This window comes from Urtica dioica, chromosome 11 (genome assembly GCF_054948205.1).
Source record: "Urtica dioica subsp. dioica isolate 48M chromosome 11, U.dioica_male_clone48M_v1_H2, whole genome shotgun sequence".
Taxonomy (NCBI): domain Eukaryota; kingdom Viridiplantae; phylum Streptophyta; class Magnoliopsida; order Rosales; family Urticaceae; genus Urtica; species Urtica dioica.
This window is the reverse complement of record NC_142766.1, coordinates 16,665,558-16,687,514: the sequence shown is the minus strand read 5'-3', so window position 1 is coordinate 16,687,514 and position 21,957 is coordinate 16,665,558. Positions and strand designations below refer to the sequence as shown.

General features: G+C 36.5%; 4 protein-coding genes across 5 annotated transcripts; 3 read left to right on the top strand and 1 right to left on the bottom strand.

The window, feature by feature from the left end:
• Positions 1-420: 420 nt before the first annotated feature.
• On the top strand, positions 421-5,004 carry LOC149381746 (smr (Small MutS Related) domain-containing protein). 2 transcript variants are annotated; one of them, XM_089600795.1, is made up of 12 exons: positions 421-527; positions 680-1,265; positions 1,450-1,475; positions 1,787-1,909; positions 2,148-2,233; positions 2,440-2,675; positions 3,075-3,151; positions 3,260-3,316; positions 3,885-3,952; positions 4,028-4,134; positions 4,213-4,283; positions 4,559-5,004. In XM_089600795.1, exons 2-12 carry the CDS (start codon positions 680-682, stop codon positions 4,679-4,681), a joined length of 1,560 nt encoding a protein of 519 aa, XP_089456921.1. In that variant the 5' UTR covers positions 421-527; the 3' UTR covers positions 4,682-5,004. The 2 variants fall into 2 exon arrangements, with proteins under 2 accessions (XP_089456921.1, XP_089456920.1); XM_089600794.1 differs by having other exon boundaries at positions 421-1,265.
• A 2,569-nt stretch (positions 5,005-7,573) lies between these two features.
• LOC149381745 (peptidyl-prolyl cis-trans isomerase CYP19-4) lies at positions 7,574-9,132 on the bottom strand. The gene is made up of 7 exons (XM_089600700.1): positions 8,970-9,132; positions 8,816-8,894; positions 8,678-8,725; positions 8,511-8,534; positions 8,181-8,363; positions 7,993-8,068; positions 7,574-7,897 (listed from the first exon to the last, which is right to left on the bottom strand). Exons 1-7 carry the CDS (start codon positions 9,033-9,035, stop codon positions 7,759-7,761), a joined length of 615 nt encoding a protein of 204 aa, XP_089456826.1. The 5' UTR covers positions 9,036-9,132; the 3' UTR covers positions 7,574-7,758.
• Positions 9,133-16,075: 6,943 nt separating this feature from the next.
• LOC149381744 (E3 ubiquitin-protein ligase APD2-like) lies at positions 16,076-18,679 on the top strand. The gene is made up of 10 exons (XM_089600701.1): positions 16,076-16,433; positions 16,812-16,918; positions 16,987-17,112; positions 17,190-17,286; positions 17,395-17,469; positions 17,551-17,633; positions 17,733-17,879; positions 17,952-18,027; positions 18,100-18,415; positions 18,504-18,679. Exons 1-10 carry the CDS (start codon positions 16,184-16,186, stop codon positions 18,577-18,579), a joined length of 1,353 nt encoding a protein of 450 aa, XP_089456827.1. The 5' UTR covers positions 16,076-16,183; the 3' UTR covers positions 18,580-18,679.
• A 130-nt stretch (positions 18,680-18,809) lies between these two features.
• On the top strand, positions 18,810-21,678 carry LOC149381743 (O-glucosyltransferase rumi-like protein (DUF821)). Its single transcript, XM_089600699.1, has 6 exons — positions 18,810-19,057; positions 19,126-19,694; positions 20,310-20,499; positions 20,597-20,661; positions 20,748-20,958; positions 21,149-21,678. Exons 1-6 carry the CDS (start codon positions 18,950-18,952, stop codon positions 21,497-21,499), a joined length of 1,494 nt encoding a protein of 497 aa, XP_089456825.1. The 5' UTR covers positions 18,810-18,949; the 3' UTR covers positions 21,500-21,678.
• Positions 21,679-21,957: the final 279 nt, after the last annotated feature.

Here is a 21,957-nt window from a genome sequence, read left to right as displayed (position 1 = left end):
TGAAGAGACTCGAGGGAGTTTTCAGTAGGTATTGTCATACCCAATAAAATAGATATTTGTCTCATTTGCTTTGCTTTGTCTGTCTTCTGTTTCTCATTTTCATTTCAAGTCTATGTGTATTTGATTGATGCTCGGAATCTTTGTATGGCCGTTGTCAATCTTGAATGTTAATGAGAATTTCCTATTCAATTTTTTTTTTACACTAGTCCAAATCTACCTATGAACCCAAATTAACGTGTGAATCAGATTCATAGTCGACATTGGATGATCATTCGCATTTCTAATGAAAAAAGAATATAGAAAAAGGAAAGAAATACAAACATTATCCAAGTGGCTACAAAGAATTCAGATGGGCCCACATTGATTCCTATGGCATCGCAATAGGCTATAAAAAGCGAAAGAAAACACATATCCTAAAAATCTCAAGTTACGTGTTTTCAAGTTTCAACTAACCCACCACAGCGAAGAAAGACATCGCCACAAATTTATTTTGTTGATTAAAAACACTACTCCCTGGCCTGGAAAAGGTAAAACGCCAAACACAAACGAATCTTTTCTCTTAGAAAGAAAAAAAAAAAAATCACAATCAATCACCAATAAGTAAATAAAATAATCCAATCCCTCTGTCTTCCCCCAATTCACCAAACCCTAATTTTGCTGACAATCCTATTTTCCGAAGATGAAGCACACGAAGAAGAACGCAAAGAAGAAGCGGAGCTCGCAACCGCCATCTCAGGCTCCGGCCAGCAAGACCATCGACGAACGGAGAAGCGAAGACGCCGGAGAGACGGAGATGAAGAAGAAGAGTGCGATCCACGCGCTCGCGGAGGCTTTCTGCTCCGCGTCGCTCGACGAGGCTGCGATGGCCTACGACGAGGCCGGCGGCGATGTCCACAGGGCGGCGGAGATCTTAGCTGTGGAGATGTTGGAGAGCTCCGACGCGCCGTCGACGAGTTCGATCTCCGGCGACGCCTCTAGCTCGAGCTCAAGCTCAGGATCGGGATCGGGATCGTCGGACGGGTTCGCCGAGAGTCTGGTTAATTGCGAGGCGGACTTCCGGAGGAGCAAGCAAAAGCGCGTGGTTGCCGCCACGGGCATGGTCTCGACTGTCATTGGCAGGCACTACGCTGTGCCGAGCCCGAGGAAGTCGAAGCTCAAAGGTTTTGACAATGGCGTAAAGGACAGAGAAAGAGCTGAGCAGTTTCTCTGCTCTATGCTTGGAGACGAGTCCGAGCTCAGCTTGGCCGTCGTTAGAGACGTATACTGTAAGTAATACCTGTTTCATTGGTTCACTGTGTTTAGTCTCTCCTTTTCTCACTCTTTCCGAATAGTACCATTGAGCTGATATCAGTTATTCGACAAGATGTTACGCTAGATGTGAAACTAATCACGAGTCAGTGGTTTTTATATGATCAAATTTGTTTTGTTTTTTTTTTCACCCATTTTCAGGTCAATGTGGCTATGATGTCGATAAGGTTAGTATTAGTACTGATAGTTCTTATAAACCTTGTTCTCTTGATCGCTTAGCGTTTTCTACATTTGTACTGTTGATTTAGATCTGATGTCCACTCTCCTATATTACTTTGTACTGGAAAATTTGTTGAGAGAGAGTAAATAAACTAAATTTGAAAACTGTGTCAAAGGGAATTTTTGTCAAAATGCACACTCCAAATTTTTACCATCTACCCTTTAGAAAACAAATGTTCCTCCCTTCAACACACACTTTCCCAAATTTCCCTATGGGAATTGAACATATTTTATTGATCAAACGTATACTGTTTTCCAGGCCTTGGATGTGTTGCTCGATTTAACGGCGTCTTTGAATGGGCAATCCGAGGACGCTGAAAATAATAGTCTTAAATTCAGATATAGAGACGATATCCAATGTCATATTGAACGTTCTGAGACTGTAAGTTATATAATGTTTCATACTTGATATTCGAGTCACACCATATTGGTTCAAGTGTGAAATGTCCTTTACTATGATTGACTCTCTCTGCTTGCTTTTCATTGAATTGTTTTTAGCTCTCTCCAACATGATCATGTTATTTCTCAGTTAGTAACACTGAGATCCTCAGGTTGTTGCATACTTTGTCATCTGATTTTTAATCCTTCTACGTCTAGTGATAGTTAGAATTTGTTTACAGCTGACAGATAGCGTCTCTGAGTGCTCTTCACATTCATCTGAGTGTGAACTACATGATAGTATATGGTCTGTGGGCTGTGGTTGCAGGTAGCGTCTTGTTTTTTAATTTTTTATTTTACTGTTGGGCGATGGAATTTAAATGGTTGATTGCCCTTGGGATCCTGATTATTATTTGGATTTTATAAGGGAAATTTAGTAATTTTTACAAAACCACTGTGGCGTGAACTTTCTTGCATTTGGATAATAGAATGGAGGCCGGTATCCAACATCCTTTGTTAAATCTCTTGCTTCAGGAAAAAATATGCTGAGGTTCTTGCGAGTACTGAAGCTCACTCTCCCAGTGAACAAATGAGTGATGATTCACATCTCTCTCAAAAGGTGTTGGAGTCGTTGTTTAATATCTCCAAGAGTTCTAAATACAAACCAAGTACAATGGATTGGAGAAATGTTGCAAGGAAATTGCAATCACTGGGACCCGAGCTTGATGTTTGTCCGGCTAATCATCCAGAAGCACAACAAGTTACCTATGGTAAATAAAAAATAAAAAAAAATCATTTTCAATTTTCTTTTAAAATAAAAATTTCTCTGTTTGTAGTTGGCATCTTCTTTTTCTGTTATAGTTCTTTTTCTAGACTTGTAAGTTTCTGTAGTTCTGTTAACTGTATGGGATTCATTACTCCAATTTGTATAAGACGAGAGAAACAGAAAAGTAAGTGCTATATGTTTATGCTATAATATATTCTGGATTAGAAGGGTCCCGCCAGTTTGACTTTTGGTCTTTTAGGTTTTTGTAAGCATTTTATGTATTTTTTTTTTGGCCAGTTAAATTTTACAAGCACGTGTGCTATGCTCACCTCTTGTTTTATTCCAGAATCTTTGCTTTTGAGTTGACTTATAGTTAGCGTTTTTTTTTTTCTGTCACTTGTAGTGGAAGGCAATGAATATGAAGTGTTCAGGAAACCGGCAAATGCACAATGGGAGTCAGCTAAATCCTGTTTTGAGAAAGTAAGATGGTTTTCACTTTTAACTATTATCACTTAAGACAGTTTCGTTCAGTATTTCAAAACAGGAGGTTTTGGTAAGTCATTGACATGAGCTTTTGTACCTTTCTAGGCGTCATCAGCATATTCAAAGGGAGCCAGGCATTATGCAGCATATCTTTCTGACCAGGTGCCTATGTTCTTTTGAAAGAATAATGGATTCCTTCCTTTCTTTTGCTTTATTTTTTAGATACATTGAAACGATTGGGTACATAGCTGAAAATGAAGTTTAAATTTTTAACCCTCTTCCTTGTATAGGGCTGGTAGGGTTGTCAATGTAAAACTGGGCAGTTTGCGCAAAACAGTACATGGGTGACAAGTAGGGCATACTTAAAGTTTGTTCTGCATGTTAACTATGCATAATACTTTTAAGAAACATGATGAATAAAGTTCTGATAGTTGTACAGAGAGAAGGATAGGGAAAATAAAAGTGTAAAACACTTGTAGTAGAAGCCTTCTCAGTTTGCCATAAAGATCTTTGTTGCATTTGCTCAACAGCGTAAATTTAAATTTTTTACATGCATGTATTGGTGTGAGACCGCTGGTTTGATAAGATTCTTTTAAGCCTTCTGAATGGGTTACAATTTGAAATTCTTGATTAATCTTTTTTTCTTCTTCTTCTTTCAATTCTTGATTTATATCTCATCTCCTGGAGACTTATTTGATGGAGCCTGACCTCTGATCTCCCATTTTTCCAGGGGCAAGTGAAAACTAAATTGGCTCGGGAGGCTGATGAAAGGGCCAGCAAAGATATATTTGTCGCTAGGTTTGTTCATTAAAATTTACAAGTCTTTGAATCCCATCTTTCTAGGAAATGAACCAAGTGACTGGTGATATGTAGAAACAAGGATATACATAATGTCATAACCATTGATTTGCACGGGCAACATGTCAAACAAGCAATGCGGATGTTGAAAATGCATCTCCTTCTCGTTTCTTATGTGCAAAGTAAGAATCCTCTCCTTTCCTCTCCTCTCATCACACTATTCGTCCTCATAATCTGTTCCTCGTTCTGCTTTTCTCCAGCGGTTCAGATCCTCAGGGTTATCACAGGATGTGGGACACACGGAATGGGCAGGTCAATGGTCAAACAATCGGTATGAATAAATTTAATATCTTTGCTTTTGTTGTTCTGGGGAAACTGGTCAGTGCATTAGCCTGGAATGATCCTCGGACATTGTAAAAATAAATATTTAATTTTGTTTCAGATTTTTCCTTGGAGAAAAATATTTTATGACAAAGAATACCTTTTTAAACCAATGTTTTAAAAGGATATTGAAATTAAAATAATACCCAATAAGCTGATTTACGGATAGCACTGCCCTTCCTGAATAACAGTTAGGCTAATGTCTGGTTGTTTTTCTCTGAGCAGGTTGTCAAACTTCTTGACAACGAAGGAATTAGTTGGACTGAAGAGAACCGCGGAACCGTGCTCGTCAAGCTCTGCGGCCAGAGAGAGTTTAGCTTTCTTGATTGTGAGAGTGACGCCGAGTAATTTATCTCAACTAGGATATGGTTGCTTCTCTATTTACTTGTAAATTTAAAGTAAAACCGTCATATACTCAACACCCCGGTTATGTAGTGTTGTGAAATGCTATTTCATAGAGTGGTCAGTGTAACAGCTTAGGTAGTGTTGTAAACATCATACTGCAACGCCCCACTTAGGTACGTGATCGCTGTATGTAATTCCCTTAAGACACCTGACAATTAGGGGCACCTGACGATTAGGGGAGTCTTCAAATCATATTACTGTGTTCTTGTACATGTCGCTAAGACATTGCGGTTATTTATGTCATTACTTTGCTCTTTCCGTGCTTCTATGTCGTTTCTAATGTGCTACAAATACAGAAATTATTACTATGGTGGTTTAAAATACCGAGGTAAATCGCTGGTATACTGTTGGTGTATCTAGAAATTCAACATCTCGGAAATAAAAAAATCAACTATGTACCGAACCATTTTATGAAATACAGATAGTATACCGATAATTAAAAAAAAAAACCCGATGATGTACGGATCTTTAAGAGAAAATTTGACTTTATACAATTGGTATACTCATTTTGAAAATTTTAAATTTTTTTTTTATTTGTTTGATGACATAATGTTTATTTGTCGGTGATTATATACGAAAATAATATATAAATTTCATGTTTTTTATATATTATTATATACGAAAAAATGTCAATACACCCGTACATATTTAGTATATCGGTAAATTAGGATCGGTAGAAATCAGTAGCAGTATTAATTTTTTTCTAACTTATCAGTCAATATTCAATATATCAATTGATAGTCGATATACCAATAAAATATGAACTTCGGTTTCGGTACGGGTATCAGCATGAACAAATTTAAATTGGGCTAAGCCCTCTCAAGTTTCAATTTGTTTTTATATTTTAATTTTTGTATTATAATTTAGGGTAATTTAGCAAAATAGCCAACTCAAACCTTTAAAATTGCTAAATAGCCAAGGTTTTGTAAATACTAAGTAAATAGTCATTCGGATGACGTGGCCCAATAAGAGGTTTTTTTATTTCCGAAATTGCCCATGAGCATTTGAATTTTGAATTACTAATTTGAATTTTCGGATGAAATTTATTCCCGAAATTTTTGGAATTGTATTTCCTGATATAAGTGTGAACATGATTTAGTCTATTAATGATCCCTTTATTTTATGAACTAAATGGACGTGGCAGTTGTAATTTTTTTGTTTCTTTTTATATATTATTTCTTATATTCTTCGTCCAGATTTATATTGCATTCTTGATTTCTGTAGGGATCAGTAAACTAATGTAAATAATGTTGGTTGAGTGTTCATTTACATTTGCGTCGATATGTTATTTACCCAGATTTACATAAGTCATGTTTCAGTTTAACCAATAACATCAAAAAATATAGGTCTTAGTAATGACAAAATTTACTCATATATATGTTTCTTTGGATTAACGAAGAATCCAAAGTACCAAAAGAGTTAGCAAACATAAATCTCAAAATACACATCATTAGCATTGCTGGTTTCTTTATAACGCGTTTTGGTCTCTCACTGATGTCAAGCTTCACTGCAACTGGTTCGCCGTTCTTCTTGAGATGTAAATATGTGTAATATTTACTCAGATTTACTGCAAAAAATGTCGACTACTATTATTTTCTTCTAACATCCAAACTCAACAGTAAATATGTGTAAATAAATATTTGATCCAAAAAACTTAGACTATCCAATATTTACTGCAAAATATGTCGACTACTATTATTTTCTTCTAACATCCAAACTCAGCAGTAAATATGTGTAAATAAAGAAAAGGTCCAAATAACTTAGACTATCCAATATTTACTCAGATTTACTGCAAAATATGTCGACTCCAATTTTTTCTTCTAACATCCAAACACCCAATTTTCTAAACGCATTCACAATGGTATATCGGGAAAACTAACACATTGATACATGATTTCATTTTACTGCGCATCAAGATATAGATATAACACATCAAGATTTATACATCAAACTCGTTCCAACAACATTTAAACATTCAAAAGGATTTACAATAAACATAATAATCACTGAATGACACATGATTTTGTATTACAACACATGCATACCTGGGCAGATCCAGATCTTGGCGGCGAGGTCCACTCGTGTGTGGGAAGGGTCGGTATTTCGGGGTGTACGGAAGGGTCGGGATTTCGGGGTGGGATCGGATCGTAGACACGCAAGCCGCGTGTGGGATCACGTCCGCAGCCACGCGTTCCACGTCATCCGGACTCCGTCGATCCCCTCCGGATCGCCCATCTCCATCGCCATCGCCGACCGATCTGGGATTCGGAGAGAAGAGAAGCTGAGCTCTGTGCGGTGATCGTCGGGGGTGATGATAGCGATAGAAAGGTCAATTCAATTCCGATTGGATTCGGGGTTGTGCTGTGTCGTGTGGGAGTTTTTTTCTTAATAATGGCAAATTGAATATTGGTGGAGAGATAATGGATAATTAATTGCAGTTATTATTCCTGGATTCTCGTTTGCAGTTATTATACCTCTTTTTTTTTTTTTTAAGTCAACCGTGTGCTTATGGGCGGGGAAGCGTTGGCATTTTAGTAAATGCAGATGTGTCTTAAATGATATCTGGCTATTTACTTAGTATTTACAAAACCTTGGCTATTTAACAATGTTAAAGGTTTGATTTGGCTATTTTGCTAAATAAATCTATAATTTATAATTTTTTTTTCTTATCTTGTATTAGCCCCTTGTATTAACTCCCCCTAAATCATATATCTAGCTCCGTCCTAAGGTTTTTACATCGACTATATACCAAACCGTTGTATAAAATAGAGAACTTGTAATGCATAGCCACTCATGTTTTAGTTGTCGATTATAGGAAAAATACACCTTCCAAAATATGAGCAAGAAAGGTTGTATTGATATTAGTTGAACGTCTCATCTTCAATAATAGTCTGCATAACTAAACAGAAACTTATAAAACCATATAAACGATATAACATCTAAAGCAATCTAGTTCGATGACAACATTCGAAAGGGAAAAAAAACACCGAAAAAAACAGGATATTCTGATAGAGAATAATCTAGAGAGGAAGCTCGCCACTGTCGACGATCACAACTTTGCTCTTGGGTGTCCCGCTCTGCCTTCCTTCAGCTTCGACCTTGTAAATCACATCCATTCCAGATATCACCTTCCCAAACACGACGTGCCTTCCGTCCAACCTGTATATACATCCAATTCCAATCCCAAAACCAACGCACATTCAATTCAATCACCACGTTAAAAACAACAAACCAACCACTCGATTAATAATTACCAGCTAGTTGTGACAGTGGTGATGAAGAATTGCGAGCCGTTGGTGTCCGGTCCAGCGTTAGCCATAGACATAAGCCCTGTTTAGGGGAAAAAAAACAAAAAAAAACAAAAAGAAATAGTAAATAACACAATCTCGTTCGAATATGATCGTTAAAAGAAACAAATGCGATTTTTTTTTCGATGGGAGACCTGGGCCGGTGTGCTTCAACTTGAAGTTCTCGTCGGCGAACTTATCTCCGTAAATCGATTCCCCGCCCATTCCGTTGCCCTGCGTGAAGTCGCCTCCCTGAATCATGAAGCTCGGGATAATCCTGTGGAACGAGCTTCCTTTGTAATGGAGAGGCTTTCCGCTCTTCCCAACGCCCTTCTCGCCTGATACAGATATATAATGGTTGCCAAACAAGAAAACACAACTATACAAATGAAAACTAATCTCTTTAATATGAGTATTTAAGAGATCATATAAATTGAGCATAAACCATCAAATTTCATGTGATCGTAATCGTATAAATTGATTACCTGTGCAAAGAGCTCGGAAATTTTCTGCAAAAGAGTAAACGGGAAATTCAGATGACAAAATCTGTCACAGAAAGAGCTGAATTGTATGCGAAAACACTCTAATGTTTTACTTGTATAGCATTTATATAGATACACTGTAAACGCGTATGACACATGAAAAATCTTACCTACGGTCTTAGGAACCGCCTTTCCGAAGAGCCCCATAGTGACGCGGCCTATAAAGAAAGAAAAAAAATAAGCAGAGAATCAAGATCAATCTTTCATTAATCTGTTGATCCAAAAATCAATCATTTAAATGTTTTTACCAGCTTCCTTTCCATCGATCTCGATGTCGAAGTAGACTTGGTGCGTAATTTCCTTCAGATCTTCGTTCGACTTCTTTGCCTGGAACAGAAATCCATTTCAATGGGAATGAAATTGGTAATCTGTGAGATCGCAAACAAAGCAAAGAAGGTTTACCTGGATCAGAGCTACGGTGCCGAAGAGGAACAGGGCACACAGAATAAACGACGTCGTTCTAGCCATCTCTCCTTCGTCGTTTTTGGCAGTCTTCTTCTCAGTTATCACACTCACTTCGTACCTTTAGATTGGGAGATTTTCGTTCTCTTTATTATGCGATTTTTATTTAAATGTAAATGTAAAAAAAAAAAAAAAAACGTGTAGGTGCTACGTTTCTAAAGCCAATAAGGATGCGACACATGGAATGTTTATGGTATTCTCATTGCTTATGGGCCCTCTGCAAGTGGGCTAATTGTGAGCCTTTTCTTGTCTAGCTTCTCTCAGTGTTAGTGTTTTTTTTTAATTAATCACAAAAACAAAAATAACGTTTTTCCGCAAACATGGTTTTGCAAAATTGATTTTTTATTCGTAAATAATTATTTTGTTATAAGTTTAATTTAATGCTTTTTATTTTAGGGTTTTGTAATTAATTTTGATAAATAGTCAATGTCCTTTTAATTTTAAAAAGTAATTATTAATAAAAATTAATTATATACAAATATCCAAAATATAATATAAATTGACAAATATATCTTTGCAACGTTAGATTCGGTGGCTATATTTGAAACATATTTAAAACGTTGGCTAAATAACAATGTTAACGTTTCAAGTGGTCTAGTCCGTTATATTTTTTTTATTAAATAATTTTACGCTACCAAAAATAAAAGTACATTTTCTGCAATTTATATGCATATATTTTGATTTTTTTTTACGAACCTTAGTGTATTATGCTGTTTTAACTGGAGGATGTAATTATAAACAATAAATTATAATATTTTATGTATTTTTCATTGAAATTTGTAACTTACTAGGTAATTCCAAACATCACGTTTGAGAAATAACCAACATTTGAAAACTTATTAAAAAATAGTCAAACAAGTGAGGTGGCACTTGAATAAGACATTTAAATTTTTCATTTTGTCCATCCAGCCGTTTTTTTTTTTTTTTTTGTTGCAGCGATTCATCACTCTTTCTCTCTCATACTTTTTTTTTCTCATCAAAAATTCATACCTTCCTCATATAAACTCGAAATTGAGTGATTCCTAATCGAGAGCTTCAAAAATAGACTCATTGTGTTTGATGAAAAATCATGTCTACTACTGTAGAATTCCGCCAGAATTCACCATTGGTACATTAATTGCCATTAATTGTTGAATTTTTTAAATTATTTACAATTTTTTTTGTTAATTATAACATGCTTAATATAAGATTATTTAAGTCACATATAATTGTTATTGGCTATTTTCCTAAATGTTTGCAAAAGTTGGCTACATTCCAATTTTATAATTTAGTTTTGGCTACAAATCTATAACGCCCTTCATTTCATACTTTTTATATTAAAATTATATCTTCTTATGCTATCAGCAACATTAGAAGAAAAAAAAATTGTTTTACTAAATGTTTGTTTTATTATGCCTACGAAGTCATAATAATATTTATCTTACTAACAAATAAACAGAAATCAAAACTATAATCTAAAATTGAACAAGACGTATACTCTGCGGGCAGGTGATTACGAATCTTATTTTGCGCACATGGAAGATGTCGAAATTTTTTTCTAACAAATGTGTAGTATGAAAAACACCATTGTTATATAGTATCAATTTTCAAATTAATTGTCTAATTTATATTGATGATTGTCACTAAGATGAGTCGAATAATACCTTCGAAACGGATTAACGGTTAATATCCGTTAACGTTTAAATGGGTATATGAAACATTTACCCGACCCGTTATAATTTTTTTTTAATATGTTTCAAAAGTAGATACATTTAAACCCTTTAAATTGTTTGTGTTTGTAAATATGAATTTTAATTTGTTTTAGTGTTCCCGCTTTAAATTATAGTTTGACTCTAAATTGTAGCTTATAATTTATATTTACACTTATTGAGTGATTAATTAATTTATTTATCTTTTACTTTTTTATTTGTGAATCGGTTTTAACGGGTAACAGATATTGAAATTTCACACCCGCTACCCGGGGGTATTACCCGTTATTTGATATGTTTGAGAAAACGAGTTAACAAGTATTTTTTAAGGGTAATTTAGCAAAATTTCCAACTCAAACCTTAGAAATTGCTAAATAGGCAAGGTTTTGTAAATATTAAGTAAATAGTCAGCAGTATTTAATTATCCGTCCAAGTTTACTAAATTGCCCAAAAATTTTCCCGCCCAATCGTCATTCCTGATTAATATTAAAAAAAAATCAAGGGAAATCGGGATTTTTGAGAATTGAGGTAATTAAAATACATTCATAACCACTCACCTTCATTATCTCTTGGTTAGAAAAAAGAAGCTCTAAAAAAAAAAAGGAAACCTCTGCTCTCTTCCCCGACGAAAATCTGTTCATCTTCCTCGACGAGCGATTTCAGCTACATAAAATATACCTGGTATGCATGTGTAGAGGTTCTTGGTATTTTAACGAGTATTTACTATTTTTCATCAAAGATTTACACAAAATTAAAAGAGAAAACTGGGTTTTTGGGATCGATTATTGAATAACATAGATTTTGTGTTAGTCATCTTCCTCTAAGATAAAGAGTTGTGTATTATTATTTCATAATTCGTGTATTTCCATGTATTTACTGCAAAATATGTCAAGTCATGAATTGTTATATCTAGTAGACGATATACATTTTTGTGGTGTAAAAATATGGAAATATGTTTACATGTATATCGAGTTTTGTTATATCTAGTTTTGTTATGGAAATACATTTTTGTTATATCGAGTTTTGCTAGATCTCTGAACCCTGAATTCAAAGTTACCGCGAAGTGCAATCATGCTCATAACCGACACAAGAACATCCTTTTGCATAAAAACATTGTTGACATTAACATCAAAATTCATGGGGAAGTTTTTCAAATCAAGATCATCGAGAATAATAGTTTGTAAATCATTTTGATTACATTCTGTATTTATATCACCTTACAATGGATTATAGTTTTCCAGCCATTAACGTTCAAAAAGCTTAATTGCAACATAACAGCGACCGTAAATATACATAAATACAATAGTAATTTTTTGTAAACCTATGCGAAAACAGCCTAATTTTTCAAAAAAAAAAAAACACCACTTGATTCATTCAAAGAAAACCCAGACATCTTGTGGATCGGTGATATTTTTAGACGTTTGAATAATATATGAGCGCTTGGAAAAAATAACGACTATTAAGGAAGATAAAACTAAAAAGTAAATAAATAATCGAAACAGTAAGTAAACAATAAAAATCAAATATATAAGTAAACAAAATAACAATGCACATCCACGTCAATTCAGTTGCTACATATAAGGAAATAATTAACACCAAAATCATGTTCACACTTAAATTCGGGAGATTCAAATTTAAATTTTCGGGTATCATAAATAATTCAAATTTCAAATAATTTCATAATTCAAAACAAATTTCGGGAAGTCGTCCGAGAACCGAGTGGCTATTTACTTAATATTTACAAAACCTTGGCTATTTAGCAAATCCAACGTTTGAGTCGGCTATTTTGTTAATTTTTTTTTGTTTTTTTAATGGGTACGGGTACCGATATAGGTGTATACGTTCATACATTACCCATTGCCATTCCTAACCATCACATATCATATTCAATTTTGAACCCAATCACAAATGCCCCTAACCATGTTTAAGTTTGTAGATTCAACTTATACTAGACCCAGGTCCTAGCCTCTTCCTAAATAATAGAAAATATAATGAATTGGAGCACTTGAAATGTTAATATTGTTATTTAGCCAATGTTTCAAATATAGTCACTAAATCTGACGATGCGAATGAAAAGTGCGTGTCGTACGTAGAAAACTCATATCATCCCGACTAAATCCGAGCTTGTTCTTGAGTAGTTTTGAGTTTTTTTGTGCGTTTTGAGGGCTTTCAGGTCAAGATTGGATTCTTATCATACTCTGGACAAATCTGTACAAAACGAGCCAATCAGGATCGAAAACGAGTCAAAAACGAAGAAGGAATCAAGGAACAGAGCAACCTCGCACCGTGAGGTCTATACCAAGCGCCGCGAGGTCTGGAGATCCATCACCAGTTGAGCTCCGAGCGTCATGCGCGTTCCGCAAAGCTGTGGAAATGTATACCTCGTGCCGCGACCTTCATACTGCGCGTCGTGAGGTAAAGAAATTTGGACGCCAAAAATCCTCGAGCATGATGCGCGGAACGCGAAGTCCCGAAGATGTCTACCTCGTGCCGCGACCCTTTCACCACACGCCGTGAGGTGCGCCAAGATAAAAAGAGGAAACGTAGATTTTGAGTCGATCTGAGCTGTTGGATCACTTTTAATTACCCCATCTGTTCTGAAAATTAGGAGAAACCCAAGGATTTCGACCTAGGCCTATAAATACACCTCTTAACCTCTTGTTTTAAAAAAAATGTCTTTGTTTTATTACTTTTATTTAGTGTTTGGGAGAGATAGAAAAAAGGAGGAGGGCCGTTCTTCATCAATTTGCGTCAATTACAGTTTTCTTCTTCTTCTTTACTCTTGAACTCCCGTATTTTAATTTACAATTAAGTTGTTAATTATGTTTTCTTCGTCTTCTTCTATTATCTTTTTGTTTTCTCGCTACCTCATGAACTAATTTCATTAAGGACTATGGCGTAGCGGGTTTAGGATTCAGTTATGGATATGATTTAATATATTGAAGTTCAATTTTCATTCTCGATTACTTTGCTTAATTCAAATTCGTTTTAATGCTTGATCGAGATTAGCTACCATGTTCATGATTTTATACTTCAACTTGATGCTTGAGAAAGATTAGGTTGTTAGTGTTTTGGTTTGAATTACTATGATGTACTCTTAGGCTAAAGATAGCTAGGTTGTCATAGAATCGTGTGAATGCTCTTAATATCAATGCATGTTTTTGTTAGGAATTGAGATCGATGGAAGATTTTCCTAATTTTGACATAGGTTGTTAGATGCTTGAGAGAGATTTAGCAATATCGTTTGTGAGTATGATTAGCAAAGAGTTAGAAAGTTGATTATTGATTGTGCGTAAAACTCGTGTATTCAAACCGTTGAAAGAACCCGTGAAGCCTTGGTCCTTAGCCTCTCTTTCATCTTATAACCGTTATTTTAAGTGTTTTGTTATTTCATTGTTTTAGAACTCGTCAACAATTTGTGACATCTTTCCATCTCCTCTTTAAGTTCAATTCATGCTAGTTGATTTGTTTGTTAATTAAGCTTTTTCCTCGTGGGATCGACACTCGTACTTAATTCACTATATTACTTGAGCGACACTTGCACTTGAGCGTGTAAAAATCGCAACAGCGAAGTTAATTTATGTTATATTTTGAATATTTGTATACCATTAATTTATGTAAATGGCTATTTTACAAAATTAACAGAACGTTGGTTATTTATCAAATTTAAATTTGTATGTGACTAGTTAGTTACAAGATCAAATTTATATTTTTTCTAATTTTTAAAACTTTTTTGATGTATTAAATTTTGTTAAACGTTAGCAATAAGAGTAGAATGATTAATTTTAGAGCAAAGTTTTTTTAACCAATTTTTTTGAGCAATTTCATCTAGTTATATTATGAAATTCTAATTACTCCAGTTTCGAGTTAATTTTTTTTTTTTTAGAAGTGACATTATTGACCAAGATTACATGATATATTATATCAATGCAATCGCAGGTGATACTTTTGACCAAGATTACATGATTTAATACATAGACATTATTGACCAAAATTACATAATTTACTACAACTAGCACTATTGGTTAAGATTACATAATTTATTTGATCATCTAATTTTCTTTCCATTTTCTCAAATATATATATTCTTAGTTTGTCACGTTTTAGATTAAATTATACTATACACAATTTTACAAAAGTTACAAAAGTTGCGCGTTGATAACACTAATACACAAGTGAACCCATTAGAGTATGTACTATGTGGGTCCACCTAACTACCATTTCTCCAATTTGACTTGTGTTTCGAAGAGATTGCTTAAAAAGGATAATTTCAAAAGTACGATCATTTAAATTTTTCTACCAAAATTCATGAATTGTTTTTAATTTCAAAATTTTGATTATTTATTAACTATTAACTGTGTTCATTAAGAAACATGTCAATAAACAATTATATTTATTGACAAATTTGGTCGTTTTGAAACTAGAAACAATTAATGGATTTTGAAAAGAAAAAAAGGTTTAAATGGTCATAATTTTTTAATTATCTCTATGAAAAATATTTCAAAGGAAACACAAGAACAAGATAGCCTGATGTGCAAATTAAAATCTTCTAGACCTAGTAGAAGAAATGTATATATTGATGCCCTTGCCACCAAATTAGAGGACTCGCTTGAGCTTCCTATAGAGATAATTACACTTTTAAGATTTATTTTATAGATTATTATTTTGTATTTAGTTTTTGAAATGAGTATTGATACTCGTCAGTCAGTAGTTATTTTGTCCGTTGACTGCTGAAAGTTAGAGCATTGCTATTTGACACCAGCCCGAATTTGGACGAGCCATACATCCTGTGACAAGTGGACAATTTTAAAGAGTTTTTTTTTTGTGTTTATTACTTTTGGTGAGGAATCGTGAGGTCGTGCGTCGGGACAAAAATGTATCTTTCTATTTTCCTTGTAAACTAATAACAAAAACGTTACCAAACATTTAAATTATGCTATTTAATCCTTTTAATAAATATATCCTATTAACAAAAAAAACAACATTAAAAACACCTTTTTAGAAGGAATGCCAAACCGGCCATTGCCTTGCTTTAGCCCAAGACAAAAGTGCAAATTTTTAAAAATTGGGACGATTTCATTTTCTATAGCAAAGAAAAAAAAAATTAGACTGATTTGGATTGGATTGATCTTATTATGTGTGAAGTGTGAACTGAATTCAGATTCCAGTATTTGGAAATGCCACTCACACCAAAATATATATATATATATATATATATATATATATAGGGGCATGTAGTGGGACCCATTGGGGGTGGTCTGGTCGGGTCGGGTCTCTAACTAACTGTCAGTTCAGTGTCAGACACCAAAGCCATTGCTTAGTCATAACTACCAGTCCTCATTGGAGAGTAGAGAGATATCAAAACACTAGTTTGGTTTTATCACCATTTTTCTTGGTGTTTAACGTTAACAAAGTTCTTCATACCTCACATCAGACATCAGACATCAAACATCTTTTTTCCACTCCATGGAAGGAGAGACAAACCCAGATTCGAATCCGGTCCAAACAGAAACGCCTCGGGCTGGGGCCGAAGAAGCCTCGACTTCTTATCACCAAGGGAGAGAAACGTCGGACCGGCCAGAGAGTCTCCGGCGATCACCTCACCGGAGAATGAGATCAATCTTGTCCTACCGATTCAGCGGGACAGTGTTTCGGGCCCATTCAAGGGACGAAGTTTTTTCGTGCCTTGTTTTGCTTCTCACGTTTTGCTTCTTAGGTCAGTCGTTTGTTGCTCCTCACATTATCATCTTTCACCACATGACCCAGTTTAGGACAAGGAAATGGAATCGCTCATATTTTTCTTTGTGTTGCTTGGAAGAATGGAAAAAATGGCGTGATTAGAATAGCAAGATTCTATATTCCTTGGAAAATTGGTTAATAAAATAAAATTCTGCCAAATTTCTACGTGTAGGACCGTTTGTGTCTCTTTTCTCAATGTATTTCTTCATTGCATGTCATATTTTTCATGACTTCCAAACACTGAGACTGAATTCTAATTGTCCTATGCACTCGTATTTTCACTTTCCCTTGCTTTTTCGCGTCCCAGATAGAGCCGCTATTTAGCTTCTTCTTTACTGTTTTTTTCTGGGATCAGCGTGTATGACTCTGATTATGGGATTCTACGGATCGTCGAGACTCGAGCTGGGACCGAATTGTTCGCGACTCATAACATCAAATCCCTTGTTTGTGCAATCAATCCAGGTGAGCATTTCTCATTCCCTTGCAAGACCAACCAATACCAAATTTCAACGCCTTTGGCTTGAAAGCAGGTCGAGGCATTAGACGAGGCAAAACCCGGGGCGGTTTTATACGGCTTCTTTGAACCACCTCCGATGGATGTGGAGACCGCTTGGAACGAGACACATAGCACGTCCGTGCCCACAAATTTTCATAGGGCAAGATATCTCATCTCTTTTTTTTTTTTTTTTTTTTCCGAAGACTGAATTGTAAGAGCAATAATCGTTTGTTACAGGAGTGGATGTACTTTCTGAACAAAGGGTCTACTATACGTGTTCAGTACACTATCGAGTCTCAAACTTCTGCGCCTCTCTTGCTTGCAATCGCCAAAGGTGATTAAGTTAGAAATACTAGAACTAGAAAGTTATGACCACATGACTAAGTGCTCTGAGCCATGAAAATTTTGCATTTTTTTTTTCTTATTTGGGTGAAATCGGCAGGTAGAGAAAGCCTTGCTGAGTGGATAAATGACCCTTCCTATCCGAACACAACACTGTCATGGAATATAATCCATGGTAAGATTCACTGGGAAAACACTTCTTCAGTATATAGAGGTCCGATTTTCTATCAACTGTTTATTTAGACTCTCTTCACAGGAAGCGGTAATATCAAACAAGAAATTACGTCTTCCTCCGCTTACTACATAGCAGTCGGGAATTTAAACTCTGAGGAAGTCGAGGTAGCTTCGTAAATCTACCATCTATCATCACCGTGGAAATAACATCTCATTTCATCTCATCTTTTTTTTTTTTTTTTGCATAACGGTGATGGTATACAGGTTGAGCTCAAGTTTGCAATGAAGTCTTTTGTGTACAACACAAGCCGAGCGTATTACCGTTGTTTACTTGGCGAGCGCGTGTGTAGCGTTAAACTTTCTCTTCTCCGCTCAAAAACGGCTCTGCTAACTTCTGCTCCTCATAACAAGGTAAAAAAAATGAAGCTCTTTTCTCGTTTTACCACTCGATGCAAGTCCGAACATGTGCCATTTTCCCTCTAGGACTCTCCTATGGATGATGACCGGTATGTCAAGCTGTATTACAGACCACAATGGCTCACTTATCTGATCGGATCAGGTAAAGTTTTCTTTAAATTTACCTAGCTTGTACCGATTGACCTATCTAATTGCATTGATTTCGGTCCTCCAGGCTCGCTGATCATGGTCCTGCTATTGGCCTTCAAATTCTGTAACACCGGAGGGTTTCGGTCGGGTGACGTGGCACCGGAGAGAGATCCTTTGCTCATACCGAAAGACGACGATACGTCAAGTTGGGGCTCGTCTTATGATTCTGTTTCCGGCGAAGAAGAGGATTGCTTGGACGGCAAGGCAGTGGTGGACGGGGAAAACTACGGCAACAACGATGCCAATCGTCACCGGCTCTGTGTTATTTGCTTTGATTCCCAGAGAGACTGTTTCTTTCTTCCTTGCGGACATTGCGCAGCCTGCTTTACTTGCGGAACAAGGTATCCATCAGTCAGTTGCTGTTTAAAAAAAAATAATAATAATTGGTCAGTATTTGAATTGGTTATATGTAATTTATTGTGAACGCAGGTTAGCAGAGGAGTCTGGTTTATGCCCCATTTGCCGTAGGAAGACGAAGAAAGTGAGAAAGATTTTTACAGTCTGAGACTGTCTTTGTAACGCTCCACCATGAAGCAATTTTTTTTTTTTTTTTTGAGTGCGTGTAATAATATCAGAAGACAAATGAGTTGTATATATATCCTATATTGTTTTTTATTCAATAAATTTTGAAAAACTTCTCATCATGACCGACAGCATTTTTTTCCTTTCCTTTTCAGTCTACAGGACTACAACTAAAGACTCCGTTTTTTTCTACAACTTGTTGAAAACAGAAAACAAATATATAAAAAAAAAATTAAACAGAAAAATAGGACGCGTTAGTAAAACAAATCGCTTTTCAAGACTCACTCCAACCGTGAGAAGTGAGAACCAAGATACGACGCCCACGTGGCGTTCTTCCGACGGTCGGCTCCGCCATGGCAGTGGCGAGAAGAGTCCATCATCCACGGCCGCCACGTCACATCGTCCAGTGCGTCGCCACCTTGATCTTCATCTCCCTAACCCTCCTCCTACTCCTCTACAAGGTCTTTCTTTGACTTCCTTTTTTTTTTCTTTCTTCGGGTCCTCTTCTCTGACGCATTTCGTCGAACAGCTTAACGACGCCGCGTCAAGGACCAAAACCGTCGCCGGCCACAACCTCGACCCCACGCCATGGCACCTCTTCCCGCCAAAATCCTTCTCCGGCGAGTCCCGCCGCGCCATGGCCATCAAGATCCTCCGCTGCTCTCCCTACCTAGCCTGCGGAACCGCGGCGATCCGCCGCCGATCTCGCTCCGACGATCTCACTCCCCAACCCCGATGTCCGGAGTATTTCCGGTGGATCCACCGCGATCTGGAGCCGTGGGCCCGGGAGGGGATCAGCGCCGCCGCGGTGGAGAGAGCGCGGAAATTCGCGGCGTTCAGGGCGGTGATCGTCGGAGGAAGGCTGTTCGTGGAGATGTACTACGATTGCGTTCAGAGTCGCTTGGCGTTCACGATTTGGGGATTGGCTCAGCTGCTGAGAAGGTACCCTGGGATGGTCCCTGACGTGGACATGATGTTCGATTGTATGGACAAGCCCAGGCTCAACCGTACGGACCACCACGCGCCGCCGCTTTTCCGGTACTGCACCACCCCCGATCACTCTGACATCCCGTTTCCCGATTGGTCCTTCTGGGGTTGGTAAGCCCTTCATTCACTCTCTCTCACACCTTGATATGATGTACTGTGTATGTATATTATATAGTTTTACCATAAAGTACATGTGCATGGCTTTTCAATTTTCGGCCAAAGGAATGGTATAAAGACAAACGGCTTTTTGTTCTTTGAAATTGAATATGGCTCCGTATCTTTTGCTTTTGAAATTAAGTTATAATAACTTCTAATCTCATCAAGATTCAAGAGGCTTATGCTTGAATCTCTATCAAATAAGGTCTGGTGTTATTTTGAGGAGTGCCTAATTTTGAAAGGAAAAAAAAAAGGGCATGGCATGGCTTGATTTGATTTATTTGTTGCATCTTTATGTAATATAATATAGTTTTGATGAGGAAGTGCGTGATTTTTTATTTTATTTTCAATCAACCATAGGAGTCATAATACAAAAGATTCTGCATAATACCGGACCTGATTTTTTTTTTTTTTTTTTTGCTATATCTCATTTGGAAGCGATCTTAAGATCTTCTCGACTTACGTAATAATAATTAACCCACTGCGCTACGCTACTGATCAAGAGGGTAACGAATCTCGTCAAATAATGTGTGTTGATTAATTTTGTGTGTTTCCGTGTGTATAATATAGGCCGGAGACAAATATAAATCCATGGGACGAGGAGTTTAGAGACATCAAACGCGGGTCTGAGAAGAAAAGTTGGAAGAAGAAGTTGGCTCGAGCGTACTGGAAAGGAAACCCGGACGTTGGATCTTCGGTCCGAACAAAGTTGCTTCATTGTAACCACTCTCGCATTTGGGGAGCCCAGATTTTTAATCAGGTTCTTTTTTTTTCATTCTCGTGTCAAATCATCAACAGAATAAGATCTTCTTCGTTCTTCTCACGATGTCTCATCCTCCCTATCATCATGGAAACAGGATTGGGCTAAAGAGGCGAGCGGTGGCTACGAGAAGTCCAAACTGTCTGATCAGTGTAAAACTCGGTTAGTGTCGTAAAGATTAGTTCTCAAGGGATGACGTTGATTTTTTTTATTGATTGGGATTTAGGGAGTTTGTGTCATTTTTGTAGGTATAAAATCTATGCAGAAGGGTATGCTTGGTCTGTGAGCTTGAAATACATTCTGTCTTGTGGCTCTCTCGCGTTGATAATATCGCCCGAGTACGAAGATTTTTTCAGCCGCGGTCTCGTTCCCATGGAAAACTATTGGCCGATCTCCTCAACCCGTATATGCCCATCCATAAAATACGCCGTTGACTGGGGAATCGCTCACCCGTCTGAGGTATGGTTTATCATCTAATTAATTTAATTTTTTGTGATAATAATGGAAGCGACAATGACACTAGTTGAATCCTTTTGACTTTGTAGTGTATAAAAATTTACTTTATGCATATGTTGTCTAACCAAGATGATCGTGTTTCTAGGCGGGAAATTTGTCTTAACAATTTTTCGGGTAAATGGACAATAAACAGGCTGAGAGGATAGGGAAAGCCGGGCAAAAATTGATGGAAAACTTGAGCATGAACCGAGTCTATGACTATATGTTTCACCTCATCACAGAGTATTCTAAGCTACAGAGGTTCAAGCCGGTCCCACCGTCTTCATCGCAAGAGGTTTGCTCTGAATCGCTTCTTTGCCTCGCTGACTCAGCGCAGAGACGGCTCTTCGAAAAATCTACCGCTCACCCTTCTCAGGACCCGCCTTGCTCTCTTCAGCCGGCCGATGGTGACATCATCAACACCGAGATTCAACGTAGAAAGACTGTAATCAATGACTTAGAGAACATGAAGCCATACATACATACACCAATATCTAAACATTAGTCATTTACCTAATAAAAATGTCTCAGAAAGTTATTTTGCAAACAGCTTCAAGTCTATTTTCTTTGTCATTTATTTTTCAAATCAAAAAGTCATTTTGCTAATAAAAATATCTCACTAATCATTTGTGTAATAAAAATATCTCAAAAAGTTATTTGCAAACAGCCTCCTTCCAATGAAGTTCATGGACACACCTTGAAAGATATGATTTTAATTTTTAACTTTCTGTTGTAGAGGCGGCTTTTATTTCTTGGGTTGCAAGTAACTTTCAATTAGACCTCAACTTTGATTAGTCTCCACTAATCAGAAAAAATAGTACTCCCACAGTTTAGATACATGGGACTTTGAAGAAAGACAGAATCAGATGAGGAAGTAATGGTATGGGACTGATAAAAAGAGAGAGAAAATAAAAAGATTTATTGCATGGTCTTCGATATAAACCCACAAGCCAAGAAACAAAA